Source organism: Streptopelia decaocto (assembly GCF_964273445.1).
Source record: "Streptopelia decaocto genome assembly, chromosome: 3".
NCBI classification, from domain to species: domain Eukaryota; kingdom Metazoa; phylum Chordata; class Aves; order Columbiformes; family Columbidae; genus Streptopelia; species Streptopelia decaocto.
In genome coordinates, this window is record NC_138656.1 from 4,827,157 (window position 1) to 4,844,029 (window position 16,873).

Here is a 16,873-nt window from a genome sequence, read left to right on the forward strand (position 1 = left end):
AGTAGTAAAGCAAAGAAAACTGCTGCTTAGAAGTTGTGTGAAGCTGTTGCCAGACGGTCAGGACGTCAGCAGCGTTACCCATATGTTTATACCTGCCCATAATAAAGAACATCTCAGGCCAGCGTTTAGGTGAGGGTGGAAGAGGTGGCGTTACCTTCAGTTGACTCACCTGCCTGTGTTTGAGGATAAGAATGCGTCTTGCTGAAAGCTGACTGACGTTACAAAAGGAGAAATATATCATATGTTGAAAATACAATACCTGTTCTCACAACCTAAGATTATTATTGTTCACTGAAGATTATTTTTTCAACCTATGGGAAAACTATCTGGTTTAGTACTGAAGCTGTTAACAAGTATGTTCATCTAAATTACTGTGTGTCAGAGAAAGTTTCCAATAACTCATTGCATATGTTCACAATGGATATGTGACAAGTATAATGTCTGATTTTTGCTTTCAGCTTATTTTCTTTCTCCATTTTACATAAGTATTGTAAATTGGCCTATGGCTACAGGCTGCCTTGGGTATATCTAGATTTGCGATCAGTGTACAGCATAAGTTATTTTTAGATGTGAAATATCCTTGTATCCGTAAAAAGTGTGGATATTCACTTGGTATAAGTGCACTAGGGAAATAAGTAATTTTAGGGCTTAAAAGTGGCTTGCAGTCTTCTTTTTTCACTTTATTGGATTTAAATCTTTCTCTGGTACTTGTGAACTATTCAGTTGGATGAGTCTTTTTCTATTTGATCACCAAGTCAGACATAGCAATGCGATCTCTAGGTTTCTATCCATGAGTCTGGATTAATTTCAAAGCTATAACGTGAAAGACTTAGAGTAACTTCATGAAGGTTTTCATTGGACCCAAGCTGACATGACGGTCCCTCCTGAAACTGTGAGTTTTCACATTGATTTGTAAAGATCTCAGTCTGAATGGCAGAGGTGTGAATCAGCGCAGCAGCACGTTTCCCGGGGTATTACTGGATTCCAGCACAAATTCATGAAGCTGGATCTCTGCAGAGACTCTTGTAACAGATTCATATTCAGAGCAGAACTTCAACATAAAACTCATTAAAGCAAATAGTTTAAAGTGCATACTTGCATGTGAGCACTTGCTTATAGCACTGACAGAAACCAAAGAGAATAATAATTCCTTAATAACGTAAGAGACTTCTAGAGCAAATGAAATTATGTACAAATCAGGCAAAAATAAGCGGGCATTCATAATGCCAGACAACATCTGTAACACCTGGAGATCGACAATTGGGATCGTTTCTGATAGTGCTGTTTCCCAGAATCTTCATATTTTGTGCTTTTAAATAGTACCATTTATAAACCAATTGAGTCTAACCTTTTAATTAAGAAAGTTAATTGGAAAATGTCCTTAGAAATTAGGTTTCTCCCTGACATACAGTAAATAAATAAGTTTTGTCAGAAAACAAGACAAAGATAAATGGAGTGTTTCAACCTTTCAAAGTACAGAAACTGTTTAGTCCTCCGAACAACAGAGGTGCATTTCATCATCTAAATATCAACACATGCATTGGTATTCCTATTCATGTTATTAATTTGATTGCATTATTTGATAAGAAATGCACAGAAAATAAGTGCTATTGCAGACATTTGCTTGCATTCATATCGCTTCTCGGTGCTTCAGAATTGCCTCAGTGGCTGGGAGCTGCAGCCCTTGTCCTGGCCCAGCCCGGACCTGCCGCAGGGGAGGGAATTGCCCACTGGCACTTACAACTCCCTTTCGTAAATTCTCAGCACTGCTGGCTTTTTTGGCTTGCCAGGCGCGTTGAACTACTCAATGAGGTTGAAGGGAACCAAAAACATGGTTGTTTAATCAGACTTGACAGGCAATGTGTAGGTTCTCATTCTTTGGTCACTTAGAGAACTCTATCAGCTGCATTCAACCTGAGCTTTCTCCCTGCCGTCGGCCAAGGGGGATATGTAACCCCCAACTTTCTTCCTTAGTTGTGATCCTGCCTGTTAATGTAAATTCCAGTTGGCAGCAGATTACATTAATGCACTTAATTAATTTAAGCAAGAGCAACTAGCAAGCAGATACAGAATTTGCTCAGCCATGCCTGCAAGAATGGCATAATCTTCAGGAGAGAAAGCAGGATTGCTAGGGATACTATCCGCTTTAGCTTCACTGATTTAATTTATCCATAAATTGGAATTGAAGCCATCCTTCGGGGGGGGGAGGGAATGGAGTTTGAATAAATTTAATATATTACAAGCTTGCTTTAGCCTCCTTATGTTTTGCAGCTAGAGTAGGACCCCATGTCTTTGAGCAATGGTAGCGCTCATGAGTTTGCAATAGCTCCGAGCGGGAACAGACACCCTGAAGTGTTCAGTTCTGCATCGGCCTCTCACACAGAGTCCCTGCCCCACTTACTTCCTAAACAGAGTTTTCAAACAGATGAAGCATGTAAATATTCGACGTAAACACTTGTATTGTGAAAGCCAATTTGAAATACTTCTTTCTTGTTAAACCTAGTGAATATACATTCAGTATGATTATCGCATTAAATACACACCTATTTTATTTTTTGCAATGTGATTAATATATTCAAGCACTGTTTAAAAAAATTTCAACAACTAAAAGAGGCAGACCAGGATAACTTCTTGAATAAGTATTTTTAGGGTGTAAAAGAAAGTGCTGGTTAACAAAATTAAACACTTTTAAAATCCAGTTTCTTCTGAAGCTGTGAATTTTCAGGCCTGGTTTTATAAAGCATTGAGATTTTTGCATTTGCCTTTTAAGTCTTGTAAGACTCAGTGCAACATTTTAAAACATAGTAGCCCTCACTCATCACCGTCTGTTTAGCCTGGTGAATAAAGAGTTCTTTCACTTACTTCTGGTTTGAGAATTTTACCTGCTGGCCCACATTTGTTACAGTTTGGGTCTGGATCTTCTTACAATTGGTTCTGAATGGGATTGCTCTGAAATGAGCATGACTGTCGCTTTTGAGAATTAGGCATCTTCCAGACTGACATTTGTTTAAGTTACCTTTCAGAATATTTACTGAGAGATTAAACTCTAAATTCACCCACATGTACAGTGCTCAGACAACCAGCTTATCTGGGCACATAAAATAAAAGCTTTAGAGGAGTGGTTCTGTGTTGCTGGACTTGGTGCAAATAAAGAGACATTTGTTGGCAGCTGATTTGCCAAAGCTCTGAAGACATTTCTGTTCAGAAATCTGCAGGGTTGCTTCCTAGAGGTTTTTTTTTTTAAATTTGTACATCACTCTTAGCATAGGATCTTAAACTTCTCGGTGGAAATTCAGTTCAGGATGCTGCGATTGATTAGATCGCCCTAAGATAAGCCTGAGCAGATTTCAGACTTTTGCTGTGGGGATGAGGCAAAGATTTTTGGAGAAGTAGAAGGTTTGATTCACTAGTAAGCCAAAATAATGCACATTCTTCCTGTAATTGCATCTTCTTTCAGTTTATGAGGTTTAGTGAGAAGAGACATGGACTGCGCTGCCCTTCTCCGTGTCCTCTGGAAGTTTGGCATCATGATAGAGCATTTTTTTCTGGCCCAGTACGAACTGCTTTCCCGGTAACTCTGCCGGCCAGAGACTCAAATCTCAGCAACGTGAACACTCAGGAGCAATGGGTGGAATCTTCCTTAATTCAGTACCACTCTAAAATACCCATTTTTCTCAGCTCTTCCTATGCTTGTGTCCTTTCCTGACTTCACTGTGTTCCAGAAGTGAAAGAATTGCCCTATATCCACCCAGCACAATCAGTTGAAAATATTTTTGTATAAACCTGACAACAAAAGTGTGGGTGGGTAAGGTCAAACCCAGATGCCACCTGCAGATATCTGCTTGGCGTACAACTCAAGTATTATTCTCTTCAAGGCCGGAAAGGGCTGGAATTGAGACAGAAAAGCTGGGTGGTTCCCCAGATTTAATGTGCCAAGAAAGAGTTCCAACCTACTGTGCTCTTGGTGCCCCAGGCAGGAGATGAGAACCATGGTTAAACTGTTCCGCACTTCGTAATGTTGAGAAGACAAAGCTCAGCCAGTGGCTCCTACTTTTCCCTCATCGCCTGACTTCACTTTGGCCATTTTGTCATTGCTTGCAGTTGTTGTTCTTATGAACCTCAGAATGAGGTGGTAAGTCTAGACATAGTCCACCAGTTGAGTCAATAACACACTGGGTTTTTAGCTAATTTTTCAGGGTTATATGCCATTTGGAACAGGAACTCCATGATTTTAATTAGCAATAAATAGGAAATAGTCTGCTGTGAATTGATTTTAAACAGGTACTGCTGTACTAAATTAGTTCCAAATAAGCAAGATTCTCTGTTGAGCAAATTGACATTAAGGCATCTTGAGTTTATCAGCAGCAGCTACGTTATCTGTCTGAGGCGAACTCTGGTTTCAGAAAAGAATGAAGCTGAAAATCTGTTCTTAGACACAAACTAACGAGCTTAATGTAGAGTACGGAGCATTGGGACAGAAGGGACTTCCCCCACTGACTCATTCAAAGAACTAATTGGCATATGTATTACATCTTAGGAAGTAAATGGGACTAATAACAATTTGTCAAAAAAATAATATTTTTGTTTGCTTATTTCACAATCATTTAATGTTTAATGAAATTTTGCGAGATGACATTTTCTTGATGTGGTCTGTGTGTAAAAGATCCTTTTATCTGACATTTCATTAGGAAACGGATTTGGATTTTGAACATTCTTAGGAAATAAATCTCCTTTTACTGTGGGGAAAGCTGTGCAATCTGCTATATTTAACGCAGAGAAAGACCTAAAATTGCCTAAGCTATCACATTAGCTCTGTAAGACAAGACTACGCTACTGCTTTCAGATTCTAGTAGTATTAAAATTTGAACTAATAACGTATATTTCATACACTTTTGCAGATGGGAGAGTTGAGACCTTAGCAGTGAAATGACTTGTGGAAAGTTGCAAAGGAAATCAGTTTGTCAGATAAGACAACTAAACTATTTCATTTGTAGGGAGCATTGAATCAATGAGACATCCATTTCCCTGATGCTTATCTCAGTTTCACTGGTATTTGCTCATAATCATTTCAGAGCTGTTATTAGTATCACTTTGGATACGTACTGGTGTGATTTAGAATGACATTTTGGGATAGGAGAAGATTATTTTCATTTACAATCTTCCAAATTTGAGTGACATTTATGGATAAGCAATTTCTATCTCACTGTCGAGATCAGATAACTTGGTCTTTTACATCCCCTGAAAATACTTCACTTACAGAATCCATGTATGAACACTTTACACTATAAAACAAGCAAATAATGTGGTGCACTTGCTAAATTGGGGCAGCGAGTATGTTTCAGTGAAAAGCTTTTGGATTTTACTCTCTTTGACCTGTTTACTATAAGGACAGAGGGAAGATGGAGCCATCACAGAATATTGCTGCAGGCTGCGTTCTTACAGAAATAACTAGGTTAGCTGATGCTTAACTAGGCATCGGACAAGTAGTTCCAGTTTTAGGTACTGTATACCTTATTTCAAAATTATGCATTGTGCGGACAGAAAGCTATTTTTAAGATGGAGCTAAGCTGATTTCTCTTAGTTTTTTGGTTCACCGCAGAGAACAGAGGGCCTTCCCTGTTCTTGTTACGTTCTTACACATATATACATCTTTATAACACTTGAGTTTTGAAGGATGAGTGAAAATTCAGAATTGCTTAACATGAAATTTTGAGATGCTTAATCTGTATCAAAGGAATATTTTGAATGGGTGATCTAGTCCAAGTCTTTATGAGAGGAAAAGTGTCCTTGGTAATGCAGGTTCTCGCACAAAGTCTTTGACAGCTTCGTACTCTTGTATAACAGGCTTTGTGAACACTGATTGTTTTCTGTATAGGAGCCTTGGTACTCAGACAGGAATCCAGCTTTACACTAATGGGACCCATATAGAACAGCTAAAATGGCTTTATTTTAGTTGGTAAAGAAGTGAGTAGTTGCTAAATCTCTCAGTGGCCATGTCAACTCATGACTTCAGTTATTTTAGTGTTTACTGAGTAATAACAAAAAATCATTCTGCCTAGTAAAAACACAATGTACTTCTATAGTTGCTTTCTTTGCTTAGCCCACTCCAACAGGTAATCAAACTCCCTTTGATTCTTTCATTTCCTTTAATTGACCAGATTGGAATGGATTCTTTCATAACTGCTGATGAACCCTAAAATAATCCCTCACTGACCTGCTGTTCTGGATTAGCTATAGCAGTACTGACTCCCTTAGCATCCTTTCCATTTTTAAAGTAATTTTTGCTTCTTTGTGATAAGCAGTTCATTCACAGGGCTTGCCTAACTACCTCTCAGCTGTGGAGTGAGCTTTTCATGTACTCTGGCTGATATCAATAGCAAAATTCAGATTGACTCCAGTGGAGCAAGCCCGTGTCCTAAATGAGTAAGTCTTTGAGACGTTCAATTTAAGTGAGAAATTCACGCAATCTTGTTGGCCTCATTACCACAGTGTATTAACTGTTCGTGCTTGACCAGAGGATAACAGAGTCCCAAACTGGACTTTTTGTGTCTAATGGTCATTTGTTATATTAATGGAAGTATGTTTCTGATAAATAAATTCCATTTGCTTGATCTTCATCCGGCTTGCAAGCAAATTAATGTTATTCTACATACAGGAAAGGTGATACGTATAATGTTTTGTACCTACAGAACTTCAGTGATCCTCTGCCTGGAGTTTGTAATTGGGGTTTGGCTCGGGTTGGGGTTTTTCTTTTAGAGATGAAAAATGTATATTCTGACTTAATCTTTGGAGCTGTTTTATAGTACTAGTTGATATTTTAGAAGGTTATAACTGAAGTAATCAGTGGGAAGCAAGAATAGAAATCTATTTTTCTTACCCAAGGCGAGAAATAGGAGTGCAATAGAAGTGCATATGAACCTCTTGCTGTGGTTGGATTGTGTGAAATTGTGTAGTGATTGCTTTCACTCACATTGTCGTTAAATCAGTGATTTTCACTGGCACACAGTAGAATTAATCAGAATTGGTTTTACTGTTTCACCAAGTGAGATCAAAGCCAGGACCATTCTCTTCCTCCTGAACTTCCTCCTCTGTCTACTTCACAGTCAGTCTCGGACCAATTAATAAGCAAATCTACATGTGCATTGTCTTTGTGACGGGGACATGGAGAATCTTGTCTGATCCAAGAAAGAATATAATAAGATTTCACAACTTTCAAAATATAACTCCAGGTTGCTTGCCGTAAATGTTTTTTGTACTGTTTTTGTGTTGCCATGAGATAGATTTTGTCCTAAGTGTCTGTTTGTGCAACCTTGCTGCAGATGACACCCATGGGCAAGCATGACCTCTACCCTTCCTTTTCTGCTTGGCTTTGCAATTCAGTCTTCTGTGTGTAGATACCTGTCTACAGAACACTCATGTAAAACACATCTGGCACATTATTTTGAAGATGAACTCTACAACACACAACACAGCTGGAAACAAGTGTTGGAAAGGGGTCATGGCTTAGTAATTTAGGCCAGAGCTTCGTCCATGAAGGCCAAGACGCTTTTCTGTGGTCTTTTGATTAAATAATGGACAGTATGTGTTGTTTTCCAGGTGGCTTGTCTTTTTTTCCCCAGTTGAGTAGCCAGTCAGCTCTGCTTGCTGCTTAATTAGCTGGTCAGCGTTTCAGCAGAAATATGTCCCTCTAGTTGCCGCTGGTGAAGAAGTCTCCTGTAGGCAGCTGAACCTTTGATAAGAGCAGTATAGTATGGAAACGGAGTTAGGCATGAATGTTTCATTTCTAAAAATCACTCAGGTTGTACTATTTCTTAAAACTTTTCCATTGCCCATCATAGTGTTTTCTAAAATCTGTTCTGTGGTGATTTTGTGCTGCTGTGGTCCCAGAAAACACTTTAAAGTGTGTGCCAAAGGCAAAGCCAACAGCACCGTGTGTAAGTTACTGAATAACTGAGAGAGGTGTGAATTATTAAGAGAACTAAATGATGTGCTGTGAGTCAGCTCTTGTCAATAAGCAGTATCCCCTTTCTCTTTTCGCTGACACAATACACTTTCCTTCATTGTAGTTTTAAAGGTACATAAAAGATAATTGTAAAGGATACAGTCATATTAACAACATTTGACTGCAGGTCTTAGGTCAGCGTGGTTTATTGTGGTAAATAACCAGGTTCTGTGCCACATTTCTATGCATTAGCAAGAATATTAATCTGGACTAATTGTGGCAGTAGTTCTTTGCAGTAATGTCACCATGAATGAGAACGCGCCACAGCTCTTCACAGCAGCCTAGAAACCGGAAATATAACATGCAGCCTTTTTCGTGGCCCTTTGCACAAGTGAGGATACATTCAGGATCACCAGATAATCCAGAATATGTTCAACTTCAGTATTTTAAAAGGTTAAACTTGCGCAGGACTGATTTCTGGACTTTCTGATGTCTGGTGTCTTCAGAAAACTGCTAGGAAACCAGCATTAGAATTGACTTTGAATAGCAGATAGTGTTTGGACACATCACCCTGTCATTAGTGTTCTTCCACACTCTAGTTCCCATGTGTGTCTTCTCTTAAATGTAGTCTCAGCACTAATGTAAGCAATAGGTATTTGGCTGGTTAATGATGATTTGGGAAAGTATACGTCTTTCCTGTGTTGTATTATGTGTGCAATAGAGATTTCACAAAAAGCTGCTTAATTCCATGTCTGTACATACAGAAATACAATTCTCACACTAGAATCAAGAATTTGCTTGGGGATTTTAAAGACCAGTTAATTACGACAACTACAGTCATGACCATCAGAATAGAAGAGATCTTGAAAGTTGGTTTGTTTTAATCCCTGTGTTTCTCTCTTCACTTTCTTATGCTGCAAGACATTTGGAGCATGTGGTAAATATATAATATACGTCTGGTACATTAGCGTCATTTGGATCGGGAGTATCCTAATGGTGCAAGTGCAGACTATATTGTTAAAAGCTCTATAAACAATATAGGGTTGGAGTGGTATGTACTCTCCAGCTAAATAGTTGTATCTTTTAACTTTATAATTTCCTATCCCTGCGGAATTCATGCTATCCAGATATCTCTGTTTCTTTCAGTGGACTGTGTTTTGAGAAATGACCAAAGGCAAAATCCTCAGTTGGATTAAGTAGAGTTGGTTTGTTATCATTTTTGGATGTTGCTTTTTTTGTTTTGTTTTGTTTTTTGACATGTTGACTTACTTTGAGCCCGATGTTCATCCTCCAGGTAGGTAAAACCTGCACATTTGCAAATGCTGAGCCTACTCTGCACACCGGCTCCTGGCCTTTGAGCACCAGCCCATACATACCTGCATGCAAAGTAGACACACATTTTTACAACCCCAGACGCGTACTTTAACAGGGAGGCTGGCTAAAAACAGTGCCAAAAGTAAGGCAAAGCAATAATGTTGCACAAACTAAGGAATTTAGCAAGAGGATGCTTAGCGGTGTTTTTCAAGACTGATTTTAAGGGAATTTCTAATCAAATCTTAACCTGCTTTCAGTAGTTACAAGCCTCATTGAAGTAACTAGGCCAACACAGTAACAAATGTTTGTGTGCTGCAGACGTACATGTAATTTTGTAAAAATTGTCAATTTTAAGTAAGGCACTTTATCTGATTTGTCTGTCAGTGGGAGCACAAAACCAGTGAAGTATATAGATCAAAGGGATGGAAAAATGGAGTGCATCAGGAGAAGTGCTAAGAACTATGCAAAACAAAGTAGCTTTCTTTTTTCACTTTACATTTCACCTTCTTGCTGCTACATTTTTTCTGCTACAAACTGTCACCTTCTGCTTCCTCAGCTAATATTTTAGATGCATTTTGCATGTCCAAGTGGTGCAAGCGGCCACGATCACTGGCACCCATTTCCTGACCATCTTATACCCAACATGTATCTTATAACACCATTTGTGTTGGTGTTAATGCACTAGTTTTACAGCCCACTGCTACCAAGGTGAGAAAGAGTTCAAGGAGAAAATACTAAACAAAAACAGTTTCATTCATTTGTTGCAATGGAATATAAGAAGGTGGCATAAGTTCCGTTACATAGACTTTCAATCAAATCCAGCCACATTGTTAGGTAATTGTAATTTTTCTTGCCTGCCATTGTGACTCAAATTATAAGGCATTTTTGAATCTGCATGAAAGTAAAACAAGGACACAGTGCTCAAATATATTGTTCTGCTGCTTCACCCATTTCCAGGGAAGTGACTCAATAAGTATATTCAGCTTAAAAAAAATGCTTTGCGAGGAAATGTTTTGTGAAAATCTTTAAAAGTACTTCTCCAGTTATTCAGCTATGTAATCTTTGAATATTAAACAAGAAAACGTAACTTTCTGCTATTGTTTGTTTCTATTTCTTTTTGAAGGTTTCAAGTTTCAATTTGATTTGTAACAAACCTGACAGCTAACACAAAATACAATTTACCTCAATGAACTCACATGCAATTATTCCAGGGCTAACTCTCACCCAGTGTCACCATATTACATTGGATGCCTTTACAGCTCTGGCTCCTGAGCAATGTAAATACAATACTGTGCTGAATACGTGATGGAGTATAAAGTACATGATGTGGGAAGTGTCAAGATTTTAGTGGTACCAACTGTATTATAAAAGAGCTGTGATTTCACTTCTACAAACAGGACCAAGTTCAGCAATATACTCATGCAATTACTATCCATATAAAGCAGTAAATCACTTAATACTGAAATAACACTCATTTTTGAGTAAAACAAGACAGTTACCACAATAACTTAACACAGAGTGAAACATACTGCACTCCCTTTAAAATGGCCTGGCAATGCTGTTTAAAGGCTGCGCTTAGAACCAAAATATCACCCTTATTTCAGTTTCCGGCTATAACTTTATAGCTGTCTTCTAGTAACTGCAGAAACTAAAACACCTCGGTCTTTTTGGTTGCTTCTGGATTACCTTCAGGACTTCTCTGATCCAGACCTTAGACCTCTTCAAGAGAGAGTTTGGGTCAGGCTGCTCGGAGTGGTGCGCAAGGGACCGCAGCTGTCCCGGGACTCAGCTCGAGCAGCGCGCAGCTGCCTGCAGCACGTCAGGTGTTCCAGGTTGACGGGACAATCTGGAAATCCTGCCGCTCTTTTGAACTGTCAAACAGAAGTGTCAGCTCCAGAGAGAAACACCAACTCGGGATGAAAGCGCGTGGACGGTAACATCTCCAACAGCAGCACGTCCCGTCCCTCGTCCTGCCCAGGTGCTCGTGCGAGGCTGACTCAGAGGGAATAAGCTGTCTGGTCAAAGAGCAGCACCACTCCTGTCCTGCAAGGTTTTCCATCCCAACCACACCGAGTTCATGGCATTAGGCATGATTGCAGTATTAAGACCTTTTGACTGCAATGGCCGGAGGTATTTCTTCAAGCGTACGCTTCAGGTGGCATGGCTGATGCTCATTTTTTCCTTCAGATACATGCTGCTTCCCCCCTCCCACAAAAACATGACACTTCTTGCGATGTGCATAAGCTGCAACTTCAACTGAACGCGGATCTCCCACATAACACAGTCCTCATTTAGTATGGAGCGACAGGTTGTGATAAATAGACTGGTTTCTCTAACGTGTTCCTAGTCAAATATTAATGAGCCAGCACACAGAAGCATGAAGTAATATTTTGTTTTTCATTAAGTGCATAGATGAAAGAGATGTTGTTTTACTGTAATGCACAGAATTATGTCATGTCAGCTTAGAGTAATTGTTAATCACATCAAATTGAAATGATCCTTGGTTTTGTTTTAAAGAGCATAGAAGAACAAGAAGTAGAGGAAAAACAGAAGTAGAAATGGAATATGAGACTATAGTGAAAGTGAGTGAAACGTTCCCCTTTTTATCTAGTAATGCTAATGTTGTTTTCATTTTACATGTCAAAACTAAGTCAGGAGCATCCACAATTTACTGCCTGCTGGTTTATCTGAAATCTTTGAGCCATTATAGCCCTGACTATTATCTGCTAGCTGCATAACATGTGCTGCCACTGGCCATTACATCCTTTTTATACCGGGAAAGCCATTTGTGGCTTCTTCAAACCATACCCCACCTCATTGTCTCCCTGCCTGTTTTATTTCTTGCCGCTTTTGCCCCACCTCAGTGCAGTGGTCAGGGGCTGTGTGTAACAGCGTGGTTGGCCAAGTGTTCTTTCCACAGCCCTTTGGCTCATCAGAAAATCCTCTGTTCTCTGCTCACAGTAGCTGCAGTACTCTCAGATCAGAAAACCAGGGACTATGAAACGTCTCGCCAAAGAAATGAAGAAGATTGATGCGGGGGGAGGATGTGAGGGTAGGAACTGAGAGCATCTGAGTGTAGAGGTTTTAGATGGGGAAAGGTATTGAAGGTCAGAATTCTGGATACCTGTGAAGATTAAGCTTACCAAGCAGATAAATTAGGGATTTGTCATCTGGGACACCAGAGTATGGGATAAAGAAAGGATTAACCAGCGCATCAGAGCAGGAGGAAAAATTGGGGGACAAAGAGAAAGAATTTATGAATGCGAATCAGTAAAACAGGATTAATGAAGCCTAAAGGGGAAGATTTAGAGGTATGAGAGTGAGTCTTTCAGGGAGGATGGAGGGAACAGAAGACAACTGGGGAAAGGCAGGAAGACAGATGAAACTAGATTAAAGTAAGAGTTTGTTTCATTGCTTTATGGAAGGGCTGATAATTAGAACATGCTGATAGAATGAAGTATTATTTCAGGGGTGCCTCTGCTGTCAGGAGGCATGATTATGTAGAAGCCAACTTTCTGAAACCTCCGTAAATCCAGTCACGCAGGAGCTCTGAAGCTTTCACTGTCAAGGGGGTAGCAGTAAGCCACACATTTTTGTCACTTAATCAGTGAATCCTGCTCGCTTTGTATTTTTATTTAATATGTTACCTTCTACTGGTTTCTTCTGAAATGCTTTGATATGCTTTGCTTGTCTTTGAAGAGAGAACCATCATGGCTTCTCAGTGAGGACTGTATTTGGTAACAAAACCTGCCTTTCTGCTGCAGTTTCCTGGATGCAAAGGATTTTGGTTAATTGGTAGGCAGGCAGTATTGGCTTTTCTGGGTCCTCAGTCTCAGCGCACACAGGTATGCAGGAGTAAATGGAGCCTTCTCAAGAAAGCTGCAGCTCCTCCTTGCTATGGAACATCCTTCTGTGGCTTTTCAGCATCCCACACAAGGTCTTAAGTGTTGTTGTGTAATTGATAGTCCTTCCTGATGAGAGCCAAGGCTGGTTTTGGGCGCTGCTCCTCTTCCAGTCTGTGTGGTGCTGGTACCAGTGTTGGCAGCGATGCACCTTCAGCAGTGGTGAAGGAACATGTTTGGTGTGAGCACTGTTTTGCTTCCCGGCCACCATCCGTGTGGTGGTTCCTTCTGCTTTCCCCCCCAGGATGTTTTATCAGCCTGTCCGGGGGTTGTTGGTTGGTTGGTTTTTAACTGCTCACCATGGATGATTCTATGGACATGTACTGGCAAGGAAGAGGGAACCCACTCTGTACATTTGATCTGTGACTTGCACAATACAGATTGACTTCTAGACTTTGATGAAAGGCAAATGCAAAGTAAGTTTCATTGATTTATGAAGGGTGACTACAACTTGATTTGTCAGGTTTTTTTGCTGTGAATCACCTCTGCCCTCATGGACACTGACATATTCTTCCATGTATCTACACATATCATTACATGCTTATGGTTTATTTTAATGTTTCTATTGTTGCAAATTAAGTGGTAATTTTTTCAAACACTACTTAAAAATAACACAATACTAAATAATGTTTTGTTCTCTAATCGTGATACGGTTAGAGGTTAAAACTGCTAGGTGGGGCCTTGATTTCATGAATGTTGTTTTCCTCTTGGAGGCAGACAAGGCAACTAAAAGTGTACATTTCCTGAGCAAAGTAGTTGTGACAAAAGAAAGTAGAGCCCATTATGAATATGTTGGCACCTTGACAGTATTCAAGAGTGACTTACTGAGGATGGTAAAACTAAATTGGCAATGGCTCACTAGGGAACTGGGATTTCTTTGTTGTTTGTGTTTAAGTGTCACAAGAATATTGATTCTCTTCCTGAGGGATGATCTGTCTTCCTTTCCTAAAAAGCTGGAGGATAAGAATAGATTTGAGCTGCCTTGAAACAACTCAGTGAACACCTGAAAAACCAGAAGGACTCGTTTTAACTCTTTTCTTGTCATACATCACTTACATTTTGAACAAAATGAGGCCAACCTTGTATCACCTGCCTGGGTCAAATTAGGATATCTTGGGAGCATGCTGGGGAACTAGGCAATTGCACACTCAGAAGGAGATGAGATCTCAGGGAAGAACCTTCTGTGATGCCATGTAACCACTTACAATGCCACCAGAGTGATTCTTTGCCTTGTCCTACTCTCAGGACTTGAGCCTCATAGACTGTGTAAAGGGAATGGTATCAGGGGAAGCTGTGCATGGTGCAATTACCATTCAGTGTACCCTACTTGCACATGAAAATTAGGAGACAAAATGGATTAGCACTGAGTACGCAGGGATCTCCAAACTGGGGTGAAGGAATCCGTCACCCTGAGGTTTCCCTTGCTTCAAAGCAAATAGGAGAATGATGGGTGGAAGCTTTTTTTTTCTTGCATCCCTTTCTGCCATAAGCTGTCCCTGCTGCAACCACAGGGCAAGGCATTTTGAACAGCCTGAAGTACCTGGAGAGGAGGAGGAGGGTGCACGGGAGGGAAGAGGCGAGTTTTCCTGCAGGCCGTAAAGGAGGATCTCAGCTCTTGCTCCCTTGTAAGAAACCACTGGCTTTGGGCTGAACAAAACTAATGACCTTAGAGAATATTTCTATGCAGGAGAGGCATATAATCCTTCTAAGCCCTGATAACAGCTAGAGAAATGACCTAAATTTACAATTTCATTCAGGAACTGTCTGAATCCCCTAGCGATTAAATGTTAGTCATCTATAGGAGGAACTTCTGTTTAGTTAACGGTTACGTTTGTCAACAGCAGAAACGTAAGGTAAATCTTTTGAGACAGAAGAAGAGAATGTAGACTAATAAGTCTTGTCTGAACATGCAGCTTTTTTTATTTTGTGCAAAACGGCTTTTCCACGAGGACATTTTGGCTGGGTAGGGATGGTTCATGAGAGCTCTAAAAAGTAGGACCTAAAAGCTGTTGCTATGCTTTCCTCATCCTTTAAGCTGTGTTTCTAATGAACACTTAAGTGCATGACAGAGTTTTTCAGTGGGGCTTCAACCATATGTAGGGGTTGTCTAGAATCAAGCTGGCATTTCTTTCTAAACGTGGATTTTTGGCAGTCTTTTAATAACTGTTATACGCAACCAGAATTCTGCGTGGTGCAATGTCAGCCTCCATGTTTAATTTCTGTATAGCCCTTGGGAATGATATTGCATGTGGTAGCTCACATTCTGACAGCTTTATTTTCACCAAGTGAGTGTTAATGCCTGAATAAAACATACGGCGTGAAGCCCATAAGACAAAGTATTTCACAAACTGCTGATACTGAAGGTTAGTATTTCTAGAAACTATTAGTACATAGAATAGCTTATCTGTGGTCCTTCTTGAGATTGTTTATATGAGTATATTTAAGAGGACCTGTTTGGATCAGAGTTTTATTCTGCAGGGTGCTATATAGGTCAGTGAGATCTCAGTGTAGTATTTCTGCTCTTAAAATGCTCCTTTCTGCTGAAAACTCTGCAGGTTCAGCTTTCACAGCAGACACCAGGTTTCAGGAATCTCAGTGTTCATGACAGGCCTGATGGCCTTGGTAGCAATTAAATCCTTCCCCATTTTTTTAGTAATACACCATATACCATATAGCTTGGGTGCTGCTGAAGTTGAGGTGTGATAGATGTACGAGCCTGTAATGCTAAGTGGCATGGAAATTGTAGAAGCTCCTGGGAACAGTAATTCACTGTCAGTCTTTTTCTTGGGGAATCATTGTAATTCTGAGCAGGGGCTCACGCTCTCCATGGCATAATGGAATAAATTCTGCAGTAACTTCTCCCCACTTCCATGTCAATGTTAACATCTCCTGGCCTGGAGGACCCTTCATTCCCATTTGTATTCAGACTGACACTACTGTGGCTCGCACTTGAAAATACTAATTGGTTGAAAATTAATTCATTTTTTTTAATTATTACTAGGCTTTTTTTTACTTTTTTGGTGACTTTTTAAATATGACTGGGGTTAATTTCTTGGAATATCAGCTGCCCTTTAATAGTTGCAACTCCCTCATGAGCAGATTTAGTTCACTGCTATAAACTCTGTTTGAGGATTTTACATAGGCCAAGATCCTTTCAGTTGGCTGCTGCAGGAATTGATATAGTGTGAAAAAGCAGCGAACCTTCTCAGAGGTCCAGCTCTGTTGGGTGAAACAGGTGTCTGTGTTCCCATCCAGTCCCCAGTAAAGAAGCGAATATATTCTGTAAAATAAGAATGTTGCCTGTGAAGAAGTTGAAGTATACTGTGCCCTGCTGTATTCCTGTTTGAAAAGTTTTCTGGGTGAGTGAGTGTCACCACCCAACCTCTCTGGTGTGATCATCTGTTAGAGGTGCCCACCATGACAATGGCCAGTTTCATGTCCAGTTCTATCATTACCCTGAGACTTTCTGCAGGTCCCTCTCTTACAATACGCTAGAGATCAGAAAAAAAAGAGATCTTTGATAAATGTCTCACCAAAGACCCTTTTATTACTTACTCTTCCTGAACAAAGTGTCTTTTGTATGAATATTTCAGTAACGTGAATTTTTATACAAGAATCTGTGTTTATGCCAGTGAAGTCATTATTTTGATTTACTTAGAAATAATCAGATGCCTTCTGTCTTTCCCCTGTTTTGTGAGTGTATCTATCCACAAGC

The 16,873-nt window shown here is 39.9% G+C and overlaps 1 protein-coding gene across 2 annotated transcripts in view; it reads left to right on the forward strand.

The window, feature by feature from the left end:
* Positions 1 to 16,873, forward strand: part of PLCB1 (phospholipase C beta 1) — a 361,445-nt gene that overhangs the window by 327,032 nt on the left and 17,540 nt on the right. The window contains exon 32 of one of the 2 annotated variants that reach the window (XM_082050061.1): positions 11,774 to 11,838. The exons of the other annotated variant lie outside the window; for it this stretch is intronic. Within the exon in view, the coding sequence (XP_081906187.1) occupies positions 11,774 to 11,812 (39 nt within the window). The 3' untranslated portion in view covers positions 11,813 to 11,838. The remainder of the gene's footprint in view (positions 1 to 11,773; positions 11,839 to 16,873) is intronic. 2 annotated transcript variants of the gene reach the window in all.